This window comes from Heptranchias perlo, chromosome 1, assembly GCF_035084215.1.
Source record: "Heptranchias perlo isolate sHepPer1 chromosome 1, sHepPer1.hap1, whole genome shotgun sequence".
Lineage (NCBI taxonomy): Eukaryota > Metazoa > Chordata > Chondrichthyes > Hexanchiformes > Hexanchidae > Heptranchias > Heptranchias perlo.
In genome coordinates this window covers 28,628,160-28,651,073 of record NC_090325.1, presented here as the reverse complement: position 1 = coordinate 28,651,073, position 22,914 = coordinate 28,628,160, and the positions used below count along the sequence as shown (strand labels likewise).

The 22,914-nt window shown below is 39.2% G+C and overlaps 1 protein-coding gene and 1 long non-coding RNA gene across 5 annotated transcripts in view; one reads left to right on the top strand and one right to left on the bottom strand.

Annotated features, from left to right (window-relative positions):
• LOC137320903 (uncharacterized) overlaps positions 1 to 13,976 on the top strand; it is a 43,619-nt gene extending 29,643 nt beyond the window's left edge. Inside the window, exons 2-3 of the long non-coding RNA XR_010962671.1 lie at positions 11,284 to 11,444; positions 13,273 to 13,976. This is a non-coding gene — a long non-coding RNA (uncharacterized lncRNA). The remainder of the gene's footprint in view (positions 1 to 11,283; positions 11,445 to 13,272) is intronic.
• nsd2 (nuclear receptor binding SET domain protein 2) overlaps positions 1 to 22,914 on the bottom strand; it is a 96,541-nt gene that overhangs the window by 11,538 nt on the left and 62,089 nt on the right. For all 4 annotated transcript variants that reach the window (XM_067982863.1, XM_067982844.1, XM_067982873.1 and 1 more), the window contains exons 13-19: positions 19,709 to 19,909; positions 14,479 to 14,658; positions 12,719 to 12,875; positions 11,215 to 11,420; positions 8,892 to 9,004; positions 6,008 to 6,277; positions 3,848 to 3,964 (exon numbers count right to left, since the gene is read on the bottom strand). In XM_067982863.1, coding sequence (XP_067838964.1) covers positions 3,848 to 3,964; positions 6,008 to 6,277; positions 8,892 to 9,004; positions 11,215 to 11,420; positions 12,719 to 12,875; positions 14,479 to 14,658; positions 19,709 to 19,909 — 1,244 coding nt within the window. The remainder of the gene's footprint in view (positions 1 to 3,847; positions 3,965 to 6,007; positions 6,278 to 8,891; positions 9,005 to 11,214; positions 11,421 to 12,718; positions 12,876 to 14,478; positions 14,659 to 19,708; positions 19,910 to 22,914) is intronic.

Here is a 22,914-nt window from a genome sequence, read left to right as displayed (position 1 = left end):
GCCTGCACACCTCTCAAATTTTAAATGATCTGACGCTTCAACTTACAGCAGGGTCAGCACTCTGACTTTATGGTGGGAGGAAGTTTTGTCCCACCCGCCTGACTTCTGGCAAAGTGATGGCACCGCCGGACCAACATTATTAAAGCAATCGTTATCACATTGCTGTTTGTGGGACCATGCCGTACGCAAATTGGCGGCTGCGTTTCCTACTTCAAATGTACTTCATTGGGCATAATTTGCTTTGGGATGCCGAGGTCATGAAGAGCATTATATAAATGCAAGTCTTTCTTTCTTTACTTTTAATTCATCCCCTTGTATTACTTGCTAGTACAAAATACCCCTTCCACACAGAATTGAAGTTAGGAAGGAAAAATCTAAATACACAGCTGTTTAAATGTAATTCAATTTGCCACACTTACCACTACACTTTACTGTACTGTAATCCTAGTAAACAACATCTAAAGTGTGATATGTGACAATAACTCGAGCAAGTGAGCAGTAAGTTTTACTAAAATCCTAATGACAACCCTGCTGAAATCCATAATTTCTTCATTTCTCTTTTTGCAGATCTTGCATTTTTCTCCAGCTTTGTTTTATTCTTTACTGGACTCTTTCTGCTGTCACTTTAATCCTGTGTCACTATAATTCTTGGCCCTTTTGCTTTCTATAACCTCACTTCCTCTAAAAATTTTCAGAAATTGAGAGCATGTGGCACACATATACACACACAGAGAAAAGACAGAACAGAATTATACATGCAGACACAGAGTGCAAGAACTAGAAACACATAGGGAGGAGAAAAGTTACAAGATTAAAGAAACAGTAAAGCGAGAGGCTTTAACTTGAGTCGGTTAGCAGGTCCGCAATATTTCTGGCACATTGGTCAGCTCACCAATGCAAAAGCACGAAATGTTCTGTCACTAACATATCTGACGATATCACACATTTTATTTTAAATGTTGAAAAGGTTACTCGATTTTATAATGTGCTCAAATTATTTTAGATACAATTAAGATGTTGTGACTAGAGAGTCAACTCTAGGGGCCAGCTGATCTTTTCTCATCCCTGACTTTTCTTATGCATTTTGCATTAACTACTTCAAAAGTAAATTTTCAAGCCAAATCTTCAGTTAATATACAGAACACTTCAAACCATCGGAGGCAGTCATACACAGATAAACAAGATAGCTTATAAGAAATCCTCTTGGGACTCACTTTTTAATTGGAAAAAAAAGCAAAGAAAACTTGTAATTCACAGATTCAGGATTGTGGAGGAGATCATGTTGAATAAATATCAACAGACTCTCTGATGATTCAGCGGGTTAATGCAGTGAGTAGATGAGCTATGCAGACAGAATAAGGTGGCTTGTCTTCACAGATTTGGTGATCTCAGCCAGGAAAGCAATGGAAATTGGCCTAAGAGATAGAAACTGAAAAAGGGTTTCTGTTTCCGATTACTATTCAGCAATCCCTGCTATAAATGTGTGTGGGTGTTGGGTTCGGCTTTGCTAACACTCGCAACTGTAGCCTACCCACGCTAACTATACAGGCTCACGCATGAAGAATGGTCACATGGAGGAGAAGAAAATTAGCAATAGGATAAGATTTAAAAACATTATTTCTTTGCTCTTAAAAATTTAAAGCAAGAATGAGAGCGCCCAATTCTGCACTTATAACCTGCCTTGACATTTAGGCTCACATTCAGGACCTGTACAGAATGGTGTTGGCTCTCTCCAATCCATAATTCAAGAAATCGCTTCTAGATGCTACGTTTGAAATATATAATTTTGAATGTTAATAGTTTATACTATTATTTGTACTAGGGCCCATAGGAAAGCTAAAAAAAATGCCACATACAAGTCAACACTCAGATTGAAATGCATGTTGTATAAAACATTGTGGTCTGTATGGATCCTGTACAAATATCCAGGAGACATCCCCAGGAAATCGTGTTTTTTTTATTTAAAAAAAAATTAATTAACATGGGGAGAGGCAAAGAGGGAGAGAATTTTCATAAGTAGCCAAAATAATTTAATTTACATTTTTCAGAAACTTGAACAAGAAACCTAGGAGTACAGGTTCATAGCTCCTTGAAAGTGGAGTCACAGGTGGATAGGGTGGTGAAGGCGGCATTCGGCATGCTTGGTTTCATTGGTCAGAACATTGAATGCAGGAGTTGGGATGTCTTGTTGAAGTTGTACAGGGCATTGGTGAGGCCACACTTGGAATACTGTGTACAGTTCTGGTCACCCTATTATAGGAAGGATATTATTAAACTAGAAAGAGTGCAGAAAAGATTTACTAGGATGCTACCAGGACTTGATGGTTTGACTTATAGGGAGAGGTTAGACAGACTGGGACTTTTTTCCCTGGAGAGTAGGAGGTTAAGGGGTGATCTTATACAAGTCTATAAAATAATGAGGGGCATAGATAAGGTCGATAGTCAAAATCTTTTCCCAAAGGTAGGGGAGTCTATAACGAGGGGGCATAGATTTAAGGTGAGAGGGGAGAGATACAAAAGGGTCCAGAGGGGCAATTTTTTCACTCAAAGGGTGGTGAGTGTCTGGAACGAGCTGCCAGAGGCAGTAGTGGAGGCGGGTACAATTTTGTCTTTTAAAAAGCATTTGGACAGTTACATGGGTAAGATGGGTATAGAGGGATATGGGCCAAGTGCAGGAAATTGGGACTAGCTTAGTGGTATAAACTGGGCGACATGGACATGTTGGGCCAAAGGGCCTGTTTCCATGTTGTAACTTCTATGATTCTAAACAGAAAGCCAATTAAAGAAAAACCAAAAGCAGCTACAATGAAAATAGAATAAAATGTATTCCAAAACCATAGCATCACACTGACTTGAATCCGACACTCCCAATTAAATAGCTTGGTGTGCTCACTTCACTCAGCCATCACTTAATTCAATATATGGCAGTGTGCTTCCTGTGAGCGATTCGTCTTAGTAAATCGCACACAACAGTGTGGTCTGCACACAACCATATGCTTAGTTTAGATGTGTATTTAAAATAGCTTCAGTGGCAGGAGAAATCACAAATATTAAAAAAAAACAACTTCTTATATATAAGTTATTAATTAAAATAAAGTAGTTTGGATGTTTAAATACACCTGTATTTACAACAAGAACAACTTGCATTTATGTAGCACCTTTAACATGGTAAAATATTCCAAGGCGTTTCACAGGAACGATTATCAAACAAAATTTGACACCGAGCCACATAAGGAGATATTAGGACAGGTGACCAAAAGCTTGGTCAAAGAAGTAGGTTTTAAGGATCGTCTTAAAAGGAGAGAGAGGTAGAGAGAAGAGGTTTAGGGAGGGAATTCCAGAGCTGAGGGCACGGCCGCCAATAGTGGAGCAATTAAAATCGGGGATGCACAAAAGGCCATAATTGGAGGAGCACAGAGATCTTGGAGGGATGTAGAGCTGGTTAGAGATAGGGAGGGGGGAGGCCATGGAGGGATTTGAAAACAAGAATGAGAATCTTAAAATCGAGGCGTTGTCAGATCGGGAGCCAATGTAGGTCAGCGAGCACATGAGTGATGGATGAACAGGACTTGATACAAGTTAGGATACAGGCAGCAGAGTTTTGTATGAGCTCAAGTGTATGGAGGGTGGAAGATGGGAGGCCAGCCAGGGGAGCATTGGAATAGTCAAGTCTAGAAGTAACAAAGACATGGATGAGGATTTCAGCAGATAAGCTGAGGCAGGGGTGGAGACGGGTGATGTTAAGTCAAAAATACCCAAACTTTTCTTCCTATTCCCCTTCAAAAGGGTGAAGAGGGGAGTGTGCAGAGTAAACTTAGTGCAAGATTTGATTTTAAAGCTCCCATACCTTATCAATAGTGAGCATGTAGAAGTTGGCAATATTGTGTTCCTGTGCAAACCGGATTCTTGCTCGGCACTCATCTTCATCTATTACCTCTCCCACGTACTCGTTTACAAATATTCCCTGCATGAGACAAAACATGCAGAATTAGTTAACAATTATAAACTCCTCCCCCCCCCACCCACCCAAACTTGCCAGATTTCCTTTTATTCTATTTTTGTGCTGTCCCTAAAAAGAAAAAAACTAGTCTGGATCTCAACATGTGGCAAATCTGATGTCTTATCTGGTGGCTTACCACCACCTTCTCAAGGGCAATTAAGGGATGGGCAATAAATGCCGGCCTTGCCAGCAACGCCCACATCCCATGAACGAATTAAAAAAACCTGTCTGGCAGTGCATGTTGGGAACACCGCAATGTGCTTTACCACCGCACTCTCTCGGCTTCATATTAATTCAGACAGCAACCACTTGCACAAGTATAAAACTTTATCAGGACAACTGAAAGCAATTTTAATAGTACTTCATGGATCCTTTCCTGTATGTCAAACCACAAAGTGATTGACAATCAGTTGCATAATATATGGGCATCGAGAGAATTACATGATAAGACAAACACCTCCTGCTGTTGTTACTTTTTTAATTTACAAATCAGAACTATTTTTGGGGAGGGGGTTGCAGAGGAGACTAATAAAGATGGGGGAAGGGAGAGAGGAATTTTTCTCCCCAAAGTTTGAAAATTTGTTCGTTCTTAAAAATTGCTCCTTCCGAATTGGACTATTCCAGTGAAATCCAGTGACAGCATGTCACACGCGGAAAGCAAATGGAATGTTGGCCTTTACTGCAAGGGGGTTGGAGTACAAAAGTAAGGAAGTCTTACTACAATTGTACAGGGCTTTGGTGAGACCACACCTGGAGTACTGTGTACAGTTTTGGTCTCCTTATCTAAGGAAGGATATACTTGCCTTAGAGGCAGTGCAGCGAAGGTTCACTAGATTAATTCCTGGGAGGAGAGGGTTGTCCTATGAGGCAAGGTTGAGTAGAATGGGCCTGTACTCTCTGGAGTTTAGAAGAATGAGAGGTGATCTCATTGAAACATATAAGACTATGAGGGGGCTTGACAGGGTAGATGCTGAGAGATTGTTTCCCATGGCTGGAGAGTCTAGAACTAGGGGCCACAGTCTCAGGATAAGGGGTCGGCCATTTAAGACTGAGAAGAGGAGGAATTTCTTCACTCAGAGGGTTGTGAATCTTTGGCATTCTCTACCCCAGAGGGCTGTGAATGCTGAGTTGTTGAATATATTCAAGGCTGAGATAGACAGATTTCTGGACTCTAGGGGAATCAAGGGATATGAGGATCGGGCAAGAAAGTGGGGTAGAGGTAGAAGTTCAACCATGATCAGATTGAATGGCGAAGCAGGCACAAGGGGTCATGTGGCCTACTCCTGCTCCTATCTCTTGTGTTCTTATGACAGCAGAATGTCCAATGAGGACTGCTACTGTGTAAACTGCAAGTAAATATCAATTTAGTGTATTCTCATGCAGATGAGAATTCATCTGGAGTTTTTTGATGTATATAGATAATATAAGGCTTGAAAAGGAGGCAATCCAGCAGTGCTCACCTCTACAATCATAGCATCAAATTCTGGAATTCTCTTGTTTACCTTGTAGCAGCCCTCTTTTAGAAGTAGGGATGCACTGCCCAGGTAGATTCTAATCCTGTAGGCTAATGAATGACAAGCTCTCTGAAGGTTCTGAACTTTTATAAACCAGAATTAACAAAAGTTTCCCTTACGTTAATTACTAGGCTGTTCAACTCAATTACTGCTTGTTAAGTCTCCCCCTTAATCCCTTCCTTACATTCTTGCACATTGGTTGCAAGCATTTCCATATTTATCACATAGCAAACAATATTTTTTAGAATGGATCTTTTGTTTTGCTGGCAGGAGCTACTCTTGTCCGAGTACAAGTATATTCTGTTCTTGATGTTCTAAATTGACATCAGCAACAGACTAATAGATGCTTACCCTTGAATTCAGCTCATGGAGTATTGTCAGATTCTTGTCCAATCTGAACACTGTCCAACCACACAATGAACTACTGAGCCAGCTGCCCTCAATTAAATACCATTAAGGTGTGAAAATGGGTAAAAATGTAACAACGACTTACTTTTTTAATGTCAGTCTTTGAAATGAGTCCCCAGCCCTTTCCGGCAGTCTTGACCACCTGCGATTCAGGATACTGCCGTTTGCTAAAGCACTGGTTTTGGCACCGTACACCAGCTGGGCAGACAGCTGGATGACATTCATACATTAACATTCTGTTCAGACACTCTGAATCCAGGCCACAAGGATGATCATCAGTAGGCTTACAGTTGCATCTTGAGATCTCCGAAATGTCAGCTGTGTAAATCTGTGCTTTGCCAAAAGCTTTATTGACCTTTTAAAAAAAAATACTTTTTTTAAAACTCCAAACTTAAACAAAACTGGGTAATTAATAATACTGAAATTAATGCTTTAATATACTACTTGGAACTTTTAATTTTTATAGTCTAGAAACTAACAGAAATCATGCAATACTTTATAAAGAAGGCAATTTGGGCTGTGTAACTGGTAAAATGTGTAATCGGGGGGAGGGGAGGAGAAAATTATTCATATAAGATAAAAGGATTTTAATGACAGGATGAGCTAAATGATGGGTCATCATTTCTACAATTGTTTTGTATTCAGCATCCTATTTGAAAAGCTGCAATGACACAAAACACCAATGGAATGTTCATAAGAGAAACAACTTAGAAATCAAAGCTGCTTCACAATATTCTGCTATTCAGAGTGTAAAATAAAAGGCTACCAAGGTTTCAAATTCAAAGCACAATCTTTTTCCAACTCCCCCCCACCACCCGCCAAACCAGTAACAACCTACTCTATGATTGACAGAGCAACTTTTGGGTGCACTTAGCCTGTATTTTCAGTTTCATTGCTATCACCAAGCTAGGTTAAGCATCAACTTCTCCCTTCCTCACAGACATACTATTGTTTCAGAACACTCATCCATGCCGGCTTGTTTTCTTTTCACTTTACATCGCAAAACTGTGGATACTTGAATAACTGGCTTACTATTTTCATTTCTAAGCAATATAGAGACAGGGCTAAGGAGGGTCAGCAAGTTCCTAACAATCCATTAAAATCGACAAGGCCATCCCAGGATCCAGTGTAATAACCTGTGTTAATGGAGTGGCTCCGGAAGAAAACCGAGCCCTGAAATGACACATACAAGACTATATTGTATTTTAAGCAAGGCTGAAAATCCACTGCAAAAACATAACATGCAGGAGACATTGTGGTAATGTTCCAGTATTATGTAGAGAAAGTACTTTCTCTAGGCCTTTCTTTTTCTTTAAAATTCTAGTTGGCAAGTTCCAAAAATAACATTTCAGTGACATTGGATTTAGTGGACAAAATTCCAGCACCCATCATATTTCCTGGTGCAGGTTTAGGTGCTGCATTTGTGATGATTTGTATACAAAAATTGCAGTTTTACACACCTTAAAAGTAGCATAGAAAATACAAGACTATACTGTATTTTAAGTATACTGAAAAAGGTAACAGAAAATTTTCAGTGAGAATCAAAGACCATTGCATTGGGCAACAAATTCAGCATATCTACTGTACAGCATTCAATCCAAATCCAACAACACATTCTGACTTATGAAATGTATTTTGAATGGAGCATTTTGCAATTATATTTTCATACTGTGGGCTAATGCCGTTTTAAATATGAAACAAAATATACAGCAAAAATAAGCACATACTGTAAGATGCACCAGCTAAGTAATAACATTCAAGAATGTCACATTTGAAACGGTTCCAATCAAATAGGGTATTCAGTATTTCCTGATGATTTGATGGAACACAAATAGGAATTTGCATATAGATGAGGACAATGTGGAGGAAGGGAAAGTTTAGCTTGTAACAAGAAATAGAGAATCATTCAGCCAACAATGTCAACTTCTATCCTAGAGAACAAAACACTGCTATGTTTTCAGAGCAATTGTTGGTCAGCACAGGTATTCTTAAAAGTGCTTATTCACACAGTCCTAGTAGTTAGTTACATGAACAAGCATTATTTCATTTAGATTCAGTTGTTCCTTTTTTGCTGCAACAGCCCAAAAACCCTACAAAATAAAATATTGACTTGGCAGGTGGCCAAAAAAGCAATACTGTCAGATAGAAATGTTTTACGTTCAATTCTTCATCTGTGTTAAGTAAGCCAATCTCAGATAGGTCAGCAGTGAGTATGAACATCAGCCAGGGTTCCTGTTTCTGAATGCTAACCAATAACCACTTTTGTTGACATCCTTGGTTTTACCAACTCCTTTGACTTCAAATGGAATTCCCAAATCTCCTCCATTGCTTAAACTGTTTCAAGATTCCTGGTTTCCTATTTTATGCTTAACAATTTCTTTCCCCCCATCAACAACTCTTGACTCTATGTAAAGTCCAAGTCTGCCCAAGACTTCAATAATGCTCCCATATCTGGGGAGGTGTTTTCAGCATCTCTCTCGTAATCCTGGACAAGATACAAGATAAAGTTAATCCAATGCGGGACCCCCACCCCCCTTTTAGCCTTCAGCCCCTCACGCTGTCTCCCAGTCGCAAATTTTCGGGTCTTTCTGTATTTTAAAATCAGTACTTCTCTGAACTTTCCTCTCTTGTTCCTTCCAAATAGACAGTCCTCATGATCATTCCATGCATCTCCTACGGTGCTGGCATCGAAACTCATTGCACACTCATACAGAACCTCAAAACTGTGAACCTCTTAAATCCCTTAGTCATTCCTTCTCTTTACAATTCTCTAATTATTACTTCCTGATTTACTTCATCTTTTTTCATTTTTCCAAATTTTGTGGTGTTCGGTACAATGGCTTTCACTGTTTTAAATAACCAAAATAAACCCTGTTGAAAAGTGCATGCACGTGGAATCTAGCATGAGTCACTGCCTTCAGGCCAGAGACAGCAAGGAAAAAATGAAGCTTGTCCTACTTCACACCTACCCTTATGTGTCTGTATGGTGGAGGCTTTCGACCATTGCGCTCATTTTCCTGGGCTTCTCTTGTCTCCCGCTGAGCTTTAAGATCCTGAAAACGTTCTGCAGCCTCTTGTAAAGCTGAAATGATTACAAAAAACAACAAGGTGGATTAAATTTTTTATGACCAGAAAAAAAATGCCAATTTCATTGTGCTCACAGAAAATGCAGTTTAAAAATTAAAAAATGCACATAACAAATAATGCATGCAAATTTATTGTAACACTGAAAATTCACAATTGGTAGATTTCATAAGATCAGGAACATTTGCATATTTAAGTCCTGGGTCGTGCAAAAAATAGTGTTACCTCTTACAATCTGGAACAATTTCCTGGGCTCACTAGGAGTTCCATTTTAAATGAGCAGCGTGTGATGTGTTAGCACTCTGCCTTTTCCCTGGCTGTCTGTGCAACCAGCTGGTACAGTAACTTGGTTGTGTCAGCTCAACTTTAAGAACCCCGAGCACACCTACTGTTTGAACCAAGTTGTTTGCAGGACGTAAAGCTTTTGCCTTCGTTTTCATGATAGTGTTTACTTAAGCCAGATGTATTGGAGAGCGCAAAGCACTGGTGGTCAAACATTCTTATTGTGAACTAACATGAAAGAGTGGCTCTCAGACTGCATCCAACATTTTTGCCTACGATGTGCCAGAGTTTCATTATTAAAAAGGAGTTACATCATACCCATTATACATTAACCCAAGATTAATTCCACTGCCTGACCTGCTAAGTGTTTAAAGCATTTTCTGTTTTTATTCCAGTCTCTGACATTGTGTCATGTTCTACACCCTTCTGGGAAAAGAACTGATCTGCCAGCGCAGGTGCTTTAACTGCACACGGGAAGCAGAGGGTCACATGGTCAAGCTCATCAATATCAAAGCATTTTAAAGGGATTATGAACGTCAGAGTGATTTTTGCACGATGCCGGAATACAGAACATTTCTTTTCTGATAGTCTTAATATAGACTAAAAATATAAAATATGGGCATTTCCATAATTACAATACTATACATTTAGGTTATGAGATCAGAGCACTAATCCCAGCCCAGACCAACAATCACACTTGGGCTCATTCCTCAGGTTAGTATTCACCAATTCAAGCCATCCAGGTTATCTCTGGAAGGAAGGTAAAATTGGTTGGTGACAGTGGGTGTTCCTTTCCTATAAAGTTCAAGTGTCCTTACCAAGTAGTAGTATTGGAGGCACCCAGAGGTAGCCCCATGCATCTGTGTGGCGTGGATGATATGCACTTAAAAATGTGTCCCACATCACATGTTTCTGTGGTAGTCTCTTCTGAAGAGACTTTTGAGTATTGGGTTGATGCCAGAAAGGAATCTTGGTTTGGGTCCAAGGAGAGTCCATAAATAAGGTACATGGCTATGAAAGGGTTTGAGCCCCAAGTCTCCATAGAGGTGGAGAGAAAAAGAGAAAGAGTGTTTGAGGCACAGGGAAGGGAGACTTATACAAAAAAGGTAAAGTGAGAAAAAGTTAGACAAACAAATACAGAAACAACAATGTGCACGCGCCTGTGAAAAAGTGAATGTGCCTGTGAAAAAGAGAATGTACGCGAAAGAGAACAAAACGGAAGACAAACCAGAAAGACAAAAGAGTTGACAGAAAGAATTAAGTGGGTGAAAGAGAAGCAGAAAGAGTGTTACAGGAATGGAGCTAATTTGTTTTTAAATTTCTGTTCATAAAGAGATCAAATGGTATTCAGAAAATGTATATCCATTTATTGTTTTCTGGGGGGCTATTGCAGACTAATGAAATATTTGCAGCCAACGAACATACTATAATCCTTCACCAATTGATATATCCTTGCAAGTTTCCAAGTATTGAGATTAAAATGGTTTTTGAGATTGCCAAAAAAGTACACCATTAAAAAACAATTTCCCTCACCTATGTCATAAATCATGACATTTTGCAAACCACATGGCAAGCAGGTGATCGGCTCTTAAATCTCTCTCATTGCCACTCTAATCAGCTCCCATGAAGTACCGGTGTCTACAATAGCACTCCTCCTAAGTGCCCCTTTTTCCCTGGAAAGCAGCACTTGTAGGGAAATGCTGAGTGAAACCCCCAAGGAGAGATCTGCAAGTTGCCAAGTGGGGGAACTACATGGAAGAAGCTGCCCTTCACCATTATGTTTTTAATATAGTAAACTGTCACAAAATTAGAACCAAACAAAATATTTCAGCTATCTCCTTCAAACTAATGTTAAATGACATAAAGCTTAAATTTGGAAACAAATTTCAATTAACTAGTTTCTTTCATTCACTTTTATAGTAGTACCTTTTCTAAAGGCTTTACTGAGGCCTTTGATTTTGTTGTCTTTGCTTCCCTTATCGCCTTCCATATAAGGAAACACACGTGCCTGATGGGTCCAAAAGTAGTCGTTTGATCCAAAGAAATGAACTGGAAACTCGCCAATCTCGTGCTTCATATTTTGAATATTCGTAGGAACGTTCCTTGGGTGACATATCTCTGCGGGCCACCACCTGTGTTTGGATAGCAGATTTCAGGTAATCAGTCCAAAAGTGACAACCAGATTATTGCAACAAGTAACTTTAGTCTAATCAAACAGTAAAATAAGACAATGGCACTAAACTTCATTGTAAAAATCTTATTTGTTTCTGTGAAAATTTTGATGGCTCCATTCTTAGTCCATCATATGTTAGCATTCCTGGCTGCACAATCTCCTCTGACCTCAAATGGAACTCCCATCTCCTCCAATGCTAATGAAATCGCCAAGAAAGTCTAGTCCTCTTTCAAGTCAAACAAATTTGCTCTTCTCAATTCTTTATTATGCCCAAATCCATTCATGACTTTTAAACTGAGAGGTTCAACTTATGCTTCACACTTTTGGCCACAATCTTTCTCAACTCTTTTTCATCAATACTACTGTATTAAGCCCTCACTGTGGTTTCCTCTCTCCACCCTTCAAAGCTGCAAATATGCTGTCCTACCTAGTCTCCCTCCTCTTTACATTCCCACGGTGTTGCAATCACATCACAATCTCCTACCTAACGCAGTCTTTCATAGGAATCTAAAACTGTAGATCCTCCTCAGTCTTTTGTTCTACCTAAATTCTTTGAACTTATAAATCTGCTCCTCTCTGGCCACAATTTACAAATGTGGCTGCTCCCCTTGTCGTGATCATCATGCAGTGAAGTGGGACAATGCCCCCCCCTGCCAGAAATCCCACCTCTCTGTAAGGTAATGTAAAGGTGCACTAGTAGTACAGTCACAAATGTCATTTTCCAACAGCAACAGACTTAGTCTATACTTTTCTAAAAATTATTTATTCTCTGGCTCCAATAGCAGTTGCCCTGATGGGGTGGCAAGGCGCCTCTCCAATATCCCTAATCCCCTGTGGGGCAGATGCCCACAAAGCAAATCGATTCGGCGCCTGTCCATTTTAGGTGAACGACTCCATCCTCAGGATTTGGGATGGGCTAAGGCCAGGAACAACTGACAGGTGGAAGTCCCACCTCTCTGGAATTCTAACGGTTCAGCAACCAGTCAGAAATTTCTAGATCCAGATCTCTCAGCTAAACAATTCACAGGAATGGATTTCCAAGGATGTATCCGAATGGTGCAGCACCTAATTTGCGTTATTTAACTTCTACAATACAATCTTGGGAGTCCTGACAACTGGACAAGGGATTCTAAATTGGTTTCCAGCTTTGAAATCCTATTAACTGTGCCATGCAATGCAGTTTCATAATATAAAACAAGGACAAAACTTTTTAAACTTCTAAAGAATAGAAAATCTTTTGTTTATGTTTGAACTGACCTGTAGCTACCCAGTTTAACCCAGATGATGTCTTTGTAGCGTGGCTTCTTGCCTGCTTTGCAGTCATTGCAGTACCAGCTCCCTTCCGGCATATCAATGTTGAGGCATTCTGGGTGAAATGCTGCTGGACAGGACTCGCAGCACAAAAGGCTTCCCCCTGCAGGGTATAAGCTAAAATTAATACAGGGAAACAACTTTTATAGAAATATAACGTGTTTAAAAGAACCAAAAGTTTTGCATTGATATAGCCCCTCATCATACCTCTCAGAAAACTCTCTAAGCACCTCACGTATGAGTAACTTTATTTACTTTGAAATGCAGTGGTGGTTATGTCGACAAACAGTAAAGAAGAAATTATCAGCCATGTAATTTTTAATCCTCCACTAAGTATGCAAACCTACAATGAAACAAGGGGTATTAACAGGGCCCATTTTAAAACCATGTACTTACATATTTATTTAAAGATTAACTCAAAGATGCTCTTTGATGGCACCTAGGAAATGCAACAGAGATATTCATGGATAACTCTTCCTCTGTTTCCATCCTTTCTGCAGCAGGCAAGTGCCTCACTTCTTACTTACATAGCGAAGGAAGTGCAGATTAGGAACTTGTCGTCATGGAGGAAAATTGAACCTGCATCCCATCACTGATGGGGCACCTACTGGAATCTGACAATAACGTACACTGATGACATTATTGGAACATGGATTTGAAGTTATTGAGTTTGTTTTTTGGGGGTGGGGGCATCGGGATGAGAATTAAGTAAACAATCTCAAAAATTAGATTTTCTTGTTCTGCAATGGCAGGTACTGAAGCTTCTGTTATAGCACCAGATGTAGCTGATGGCACTGTGATTGACGTAATTGTTACAGTACAACTGGCCAAGTCTCCAGCAGAGGAAGTCTGTGCTAATGCCTATTTATTTGTGACCTAGTGCTTGCAGTGGTGAAAAATATCAATTTTGACTGGTTTCATTTTCAGGGCCAGACCTGGATGAGGCTGGCACAGTTCTGAAGATACTGATACCTGATAAGTCCATCAGCTTAATCTGTTTTTGGGAACGGCGCTTAAGTTAATTTGTTCTTGAAGATCAATGTTGGACCTGCTAAATGGCATGTGCACCTCTAGAAATTTTGTAACATCTGGAGATGACACTAGAACCATCAGAAAGACAATGTGAAATGTATTGTTGTTGAACTCAGGTACAACACTGAACCAATAATACCAAATAAATACTGAAAACAGAAGTCAATGTTGATGACCATGCAGGATAAACATCATTTTTAAAAAAAGTTAAGCTTATCAGAAGATATGCAATTATCTTGTCTTTTATAAAACACAAATTAAAATGTGAAAAATAAATTAAAAAAGATAAAAAAATAAGTTAAACAGTGATGCAGTAATTTTCCTGCAATACTATAAATAGAACCACTGGTGATGTGAAGAACAAGAAGCAACAGTAGGATGAGATCTTATAAGAACGGCTGACTCCTGTGAGATGCCAAACTTTTGAAAAAGGAAAAATGTCCAAGTAGTGTGTGTGTGTGTGTGTGTCTCTCTCTCTCTCTCTCTCTCGCTCTCTTCCACCCCCCCCCTCATTTCAGGAAGCAGTACAAATGGGGAGAGGGGAAAATTTCCTCTGCATGCTATATGCAGCAAAATCATGAATCAGTTTGTAAAGCTAAATATTCCAAGGACCAAAAAAAATAATTTTATATATCAATTCACAAAATCCAACAGTAAAAGAGGATCAAACTAACCTCTTGAACACACAAAGCACCAGCTAACATTGACATGAGCATGGTGACTATACCCCTTCTTTGGAGCAAAATGGTTGGTACAGATAATACTGTTGGCTGCCAGCATCACAGACCCTGCTGCAATACAGGTCTCCCCTCCATGATAAGCCACAGGACAGCGGACACAGCGCATCATTCGCCCTGATAACAGAGAAAATTTGGTGTTACCCTTTAAATGAAGTTGTAATTTTCTTAAAGCTCCATTTCCCCAAATTTTCAGTACATTTATACAGAACTATTTTAAAACAGATTCTTAGCAAAGATTTTAATTAAAAGCACTGTGACATTCCATCCCAACAAAAATCTCCTCCTTCCATGAATGGCACATTTGAAGGTTACTAATGAATTCCGTATTCTCTGGATTCTCAAGCAATTTAATTGAATATTTTAGTCTTTCAAATGTAAGATTATCAAGGAAAAAACAGAAACTTAAATCAGGTTTAAGGATAATTATTTCCAACACATTACAAACACCAAACGTATTTAGTTGCTATCAAAGACTTTTGCTTTATGCCACAAAACTTTCCTTATAGTCTACTTTTAAGAGACCTGCTGATGATTCATGTAGCAGATAAACATTTCGTAAAAAATGCACAAGCTTTTTGGTTTCAGGTCTGTAATGGAAGAACTCTAAACCTGAAAAAACCCAATCACTGTCACAATAGTGAATCAGTTTGTCTTGACAAATGATTCTTAGATTCGGTATTGAGATGAATTTCCCTATGAAAAGTTATAAAACTTCAGTTACGAAATTGGTAAACTGCTTCTATCATCTGAGACCTGATGTACGGTGGAATGACACCAGAAACGATAAAAATATAGGTTTGAGCCACGTCAGTGCAGTAAGATTGTACAGCAGCCTCTTCCATCAGACAGAAATAGCTTTTCTCCAATTTAACCAGGTGTTTGAGTGCATTTAAATGAAGTCCCGTTCTTAAAAAAAAAAATTGTAAGTATTTAAAACAAAAAGTTGTGGGAAATGCAGCTTTAAGATACAGCTCACAGCAAATATGCAGAATTACACATCCACATGAAACACATTAGCAAGTACAGTCATGTCTTAGCTTGACTACTATATATAATTACCACTCCTCCCCTAAAGAAAAACTTCACATTAAGCAATCTTAACATAAATGCATTTAAATAATATTGAAAAATATACAGCCATAATTAGTTTATTTTCTAAAAAAAAATTCCATTTCGACTAAACCTTGGTTCTGGGGCTTGGTATAGAAATTTAAATATGCATAATTTGTGTAAAAATTACTACGCTTAAGGTTCTCCAATGTAATATTTCAGTCGTCATTAAGCACCAAAAATATAAATTGAACTTAGGCGTAACTCCTGATCCTAATCCAAAGGCCTGCTCAAATTGAACCTGATGGGTTCGTGCCCTGCTCGATGAGCTCAGTATCAAATTTCACATCCAATTCACCACAGTACTGCCATTTCCAAATCTGAAACACCTTGACTCAACTTTTCCAATACCTAATTGCTGGCCACCGAAACACAAACTCATCCAGAATTCCACTACGTGCATTCTATCTGCACAAAATCCCCCTCATTTATCACCCCAATCCTTGCTGTCCCTCAGCTTGTTGGTTTCTAAAATTCTCGTCAGCCTCATATCCTTGCTATTTCCTATCTTTGCAACCTCTTCTCATGCTACGTCTCTGCCATACTTTTCTAACTCTAGCTTATTCATGTTCCCTCTCTTTCTGGTCTACCATTGGTGGCAGGGCCTTCAACCATTCCTCCCTAAACCCCTTTACCGTACTATATCTCTCCACACATTCAAAAGCCTCCTTAAAATTTACCTTATTTACCGCACTTTTGGTCATCCTCCTTCCTCTCGCCCACCTACTCCTTCTCACCTCTGAATCACAACTGATGCACCGTGGGACATTTGGATACGTTGAAGTGTTACATGAAGTATGAAAAGAAACTCGCAAGGGATATCAAAACCAATACGAAGAACTTTTATAGTTATATTAGGAAAAAAGAGGGTGGTCAGGAGCAGTGTTGGCCCCTTAAAAACTGAAAGTGGGGATATTGTCATTGACAATGGGGAAATGGCGGACATGTTGATCAATTACTTTGCGTCAGTATTTACAGTCGAAAAAGAGGATATCATGCCGGAAATCCCAAGAAAACATATATTGAATCGGGGACAGGGACTCGATAAAATTAATATAAGTAAAGCAACAGTAATGAAGAAAATAATAGCACTAAAGAGTGACAAATCCCCAGGACCAGATGGTTTCCATCCCAGGGTTTTAAAGGAAGTAGGTGAGCACATTGCGGATGCCCTAACTATAATCTTTCAAAGTTTTCTACATTCAGGAACTGTCCCTCTAGATTGGAAAATTGCACGTCACTCCTCTTTTTAAGAAAGGAGAGAGAGGGAAGCCGGGGAATTATAGACCAGTTAGCCTAACATCTGTTGTGGGGAAAATGTTGGAGTCTATAATTAAGGATAGGGTGACTGAACACCTCGAGAATTTTCAGTTAATCAGAGAGAGCCAGCATAGATTTGTGAAAGGTAGGTCGTGCCTGACAAACCTGATTGAATTTTTTGAAGAGGTGACTAAAGTATTGGACAGGGGAATGTCAATGGATGTTATTTATATGGACTTCCAGAAGGCATTTGATAAGGTCCCACATAAGAGACTGTTAGCTAAGATAGAAGCCCATGGAATCGAGGGAAAAGTACGGACTTGGTTAGGAAGTTGGCTGAGCGAAAGGCGACAGAGAGTAGGGATAATGGGAAGGTACTCACATTGGCAGGATGTGACTAGTGGAGTCCCGCAGGGATCTGTCTTGGGGCCTCAATTATTCACAATATTTATTAACGACTTAGATGAAGGCATTGGAAGTCTCATATCTAAGTTTGCCGATGACAAAGATTGGTGGCATTGCAAGCAGTGTAGATGAAAACATAAAATTACAAAGGGATATTGATAGATTAGGTGAATGGGCAAAACTGTGGCAAATGGAATTCAATGTAGACAAATGTGAGGTCATCCACTTTGGATCAAAAAAGGATAGAACAGGGTACTTTCTAAATGGTAAAAAATTAAAAACAGTGGATGTCCAAAGGGACTTAGGGGTTCAGGTACATCGATCACTGAAATGTCATGAACAGGTGCAGAAAATAATCAATAAGGCTAATGGAATGCTGGCCTTTCTATCTAGAGGACTAGAGTACAAGGGGGCAGAAGTTATGCTGCAGCTATACAAAACCCTGGTTAGACCGCACCTGGAGTACTGTGAGCAGTTCTGGGCACCGCACCTTCGGCAGGACATATTGGCCTTGGAGGGAGTGCAGCGTAAGTTTACTAGAATGATACCCAGACTTCAAGGGTTAAGTTACGAGGAGAGATTACACAAATTGGGGTTGTATTCTCTAGAGTTTCGAAGGTTAAGGGGTGATCTGATCGAAGTTTATAAGATATTAAGGGGAACAGATAGGTTGGATAGAGAGAAACTATTTCCGCTGGTTGGGGATTCTAGGAGTAGGGGGCATAGTCTAAAAATTAGAGCCAGACCTTTCAGGAGTGAGATTAGAAAACATTTCTACACACAGAGGGTTGTAGAAGTTTGGAACTCTCTTCTGCAAACGGCAATTGATACTAGCTCAATTGCTAAATTTAAATCTGAGATAGATAGCTTTTTGGCAATCAAAGGTATTAAGGGATATAAACCAAAGGCAGGTATATGGAGTTAGATCACAGATCAGCCATGATCTTATCAAATGGCAGAGCAGGCACGAGGGGCTGAATGGCCTACTCCTGTTCCTATGAATACATATTGTTGTAGGAACGTAGCAACGTACAAGATGGGAAAAGACCATTGTGGTACATGTGGCTGATCGGAAAGTCTGAAATAATATACACTATTTCCTCTCTCATACCCCTTAATCATTTATCCACTAATTATCTATAGTTTATTCCTGAATGTGTCCACACTGTCTGCCTCCACTGTCACCCTAGATGGTCTGTTCTATATATTAATCACCTTCTGTGTAAGGTAGTTAAATCTAAACCATCTGTTCACCACCTTCTCTCTCATGAGTGTGAATCTGTACTTCCTTGCTAGGTTTGTGATTGTCAAACATATTGCTAGTGTTAAATCGAGTTATAACCCATAAGATCCTGAAAGACCTCGATGAGGTCTCCCTGAAGCCCGTTCTCTCCAGCATAAACACTTCTAGTTTCAATAGCTTCTCCTCTACCTCAGGTGCTTAATTCAAGGTATTGTTTGTTATCTTTCACCATCTTCTCTCCAATACAGAGTTGTCCTCAATGGTGTACTGCAACCAAAATTGTAAACAGTACTCGAAGAGGCGCTGGGTCAGCACATTGTGAAAATTCATCATTCCCTGTGACTTATGCTCTCTCTCTCTGGCTATACATCTCAGGAACTAGCTTGCTTGCTTGACTATTGATTCATACTATGCCAATGACTTCAGAAAGCTATGCATGAGAATCATTAGATTTCATTCCTGTGTTGTGTCCTACAAAACTGCTTAGTTTATATTCCCACTGCTTGTTCATATTCCCACTGCTTGTTCCCTTTTATTTTCTCATAACTTTGAATGATTCCATACTAAAATGATTCCATATTAAAACTACATCTTTCAACTTACCCAAATCCCTTAGATCAATTTGCTGAGTGTTCTACAACTCTTCCTCCCTCCATTTTGTATCAGCAAACTTAGACAGCTGCATTTTAGTTCTCAATTCCAAATTATTTATATACATTGATGATAATAATGGCCCAAGAATGAATCTCTAATGCATCGATAGTTAACCAATTTCCGATCCAATTTGGAAACTTAACCACCCCCCGCCCATTTTGTGCCTTTCAAATGCACAAACAAACCTATCCCGTGTTAAAAGTTTTTCTAAAATCTAAAGATACAAAGTTATAAAACATAATATACTTTTTGTTGATTGATTACACTAATCAAAGCTTGCTTTTAAAAGAACTTACCTTATTCAGACTTTTATATGGACAGCCAATTCGAATTAGGCAACTACATAATATAACAGCTTTAACTAAGAAGTATTATAGCACGACATCTAAGGCCCATTTAAAATTGAAATCCTGCCAAATAAATTTCCACACATAGGTAAATTTTAACAATTTATGCTCTAAGGCATTTACACTTATCCTAGGGATTTTGCACCTTTTGTTGCCCTGGGATTAGAGGGGTTTGTGGCATGGCAGCTGATACAAGTGTGCAGTGGGCATCGAAATCTCTTGTTTTCAAACACAGTTGGGGGGTACTTTCTCACACAGTCCTCGTGGTAGAACTTGCCACACAGAGAAACAATACAACGCTTAACATCAGGCCCATTCTTCTTACACACAAAACAAGTGTGAACACCTGCACAAAATAAATACATAACAAAAAGAAAAACACAAACTCATAATCAATAAATGTTTTTTTTATATATAGAAGTTGCATAGATACAATGTCTTAAAATTTTAAAAAAATCCACTATTTAATAGTCCTTAAAAATGATGCATATATTAAATCATGATTTTTGCAGCTTTCAGAATAGGTTAAAGTGTTTGGTCATCATATACAGATGTAAAAACATTTGTCTATTAAGAACTTGAGAAATATCAACTGTAAAATTACTGGATTCACATGAGCCCCAAATACTATTTTCAAAAATGCAGCTAAATGCTAGTTATTCACCCTATATGGCATACAACTTCATCCTTCTCCAACAATGGCTGGAGGAAATGGTTGCACAGTTCTATAGCTGCAGTCTTCAAGAAATTCTTAATTTAAAAGATCATCCTTTTAGGCATGTATTCTGTGATAGATCACCTCTCTCATCAAAGGGGTACCCATCAATCACTGTGTCGATACCATGCCTGTCCTCTTCCCCATGACCAAACACCAAAAGCAGACAATGTTGGATCCACAGGAGAAGACTTTGGGGTAAACAAATATCCTTTCAAAATAACTATACAGGTCATACTATATTAGGGAGAAGTTCTGTATATACCATTTGTACTTGATTGGTCTGAGGAATTGTGCAGATCATCTAACACCAATGAAATACAAGACTGATACACGGACACTCCTGTACTATTCCATTCATACCACATAACACATTTAAGCACAAGAAAAGAAACTGCTTATTTAACTTAGTTTTCACGCAGAGGACGTAATTAAATTCAAGATGTCATGGGAGTTTGGAGCTCCAGATAACTCAGCAGCATTGTTAGAGCTATTGCTATGCTGTTCATTTTACAGCTGGAAATGCACCAGAAGTAATGAAGCTGAGTTTAAGAAAAAAGGTTTTGTTAGGAGCTTGTAAGCTAAAGAACCCTTTGTGATCAAAGCAATGGCTGGAACATGGATGAAAGCAGCATGATGTGGGACATGCCACATGAATCTTGGATAAACTCCATTTAAAATGGAGTAATCATTGGCAACCACTTCTGCCACCCAAATACAAATGGATTGCAATAGTAGGTTTTCACTTTAACCCCTCCAATGTCTGGCTATAATAGGTTGAGTGGTTTGGGACATGGGGGTAATGGCAGCGGGCATGCTTAGTCTTGATCCTTTCAAATCTACCCAAACTGCACCACAGCACTTGAATTTTAAACCTAGAAATTATAGTCTCCTTTGGCTACAGAAGCAAACTGGGATTATACCGGAAATTCAAAACTAGTTTATGTACAAGAAGAACACAGTCTCAGTGGTCACTCGGGGTCCCAGATGAAAACCATCATAGCTCCTTCAGTCATTTCCTGTTCTGCATGACTTCTTCAATGACTGGATGAGCTTCCCACCCTTGCAGAATACAAAAAAGTTTTAAAAAAAAACCCACAGATGGTGAAAATCTGAAATAAAAACAGAAATGAACAGCAGGCAATGAAGAATCACACTTTTTTTCTGTTTCACATGAAGAACACAAAGGATCTATTCAACATGTGAAAGATGCAGTCAACATTTACAAATACTAGGCTTACCTAATTTTGCCTTTTTGCTTGCCACCCTAATCTGGTGTCCCAAAGCACCATGCAAGTGCAAAACGACTCAAGGATTTATAAGTGTTCAAAAGCAGAACAAGTGCAGAAAGGATATGGCATAATGAAAACACAGAACCTATAAAACCATTTGAGTTAAGTGTGGAGATAAAAACAAAATCTAATTTCTGTTGTGGCAAAATTCAAGCAATGCAGATCAGGTAAAGGACAATGAATAATTCTCACAAACTGTCCGTGAAAGTCATTTTATGCTAAATTCCATCCAGTTCTGCAATCCATGCAATGGTTATACTCTTTTGTTTGCCCTTTTTTCCCCCTCAGTGACTAGCCAATTATTTCCATTAAAAACAAATCAAATAGCAGCTTGTGTGGAATTGAACAGGGTTGTGGCTAAGTGAATTTAACAGTGAAGTGTGTTTTAATAAAAGGATGAAACTAAAGTGGTAATTCTGCAGTAAGGAAACATTTTTGAATAATTATTTTGGGATGAACGGTGCACGTAGGAAAATTCAAACTAAATGCATTTACAAAGCTTATCATAGAATCCTAGAAAGGTTACAGCACAGAAGGAGGCCATTTGGCCCATTGAGTCCACGCCGGCTCTATGCAAGAACAATCCAGCGATCCCTCGCCCTATCTCTGTAGCTCTGCAATTTTTTTCCTTTCCAGTACTTATCCAGTTCCCTTTTGAAGGCCATGATCGAATCTGTCTCCACCACCCCCTTGAGCAGTGCATTCCAGAACCTAACCACTCGTTGTGTAAAAAAGTTTTTCCTCATGTCACCTATGGTTCTTTTGCCAATCGCTTTAAATCTATGTCCTCTGGTCCTTGATCCTTCTGCCGACGGGAACAGTTTCTCTCTATCTACTCTGTCTAGACCCTTCATAGTTATGAATACCTCTACCAAATCTCCTCACAACCGTCTCTGTTCCAAGGTGAACAATCCCAGCTTCTCCAGTCTATCCACGTAACTAAAGTCCCTCATCCCTGGAATCATTCTAGTAAATCTCTTCTGCACCCTTTCTAAGGCCTTCACATCCTTCCTAAAGTGTGGTGCCCATAACTGGACACAATACTCCAGTTGCGGCCGAACCAGTATTTATAAAGGTTCATCATGACTTCCATACTTTTGTACTCTATGCCACTATTTATAAAGCCCAGGATCCCTTTCTCAACCTGCCCTGCCACCTTCAACGATTTGTGCACATATACCCCCAGATCTCTCTGTTCCTGCACCCCTTTTAGAAATGTGCCCTCTGGATTATATTGCCTCTCCTCGTTCTTCCAACCAAAATGTATCACTTCGCATTTTTCTGCGTTAAATTTCATCTGCCACGTGTCCACACATGTCACCAAGCCTGTCTATGTCCTCTTGA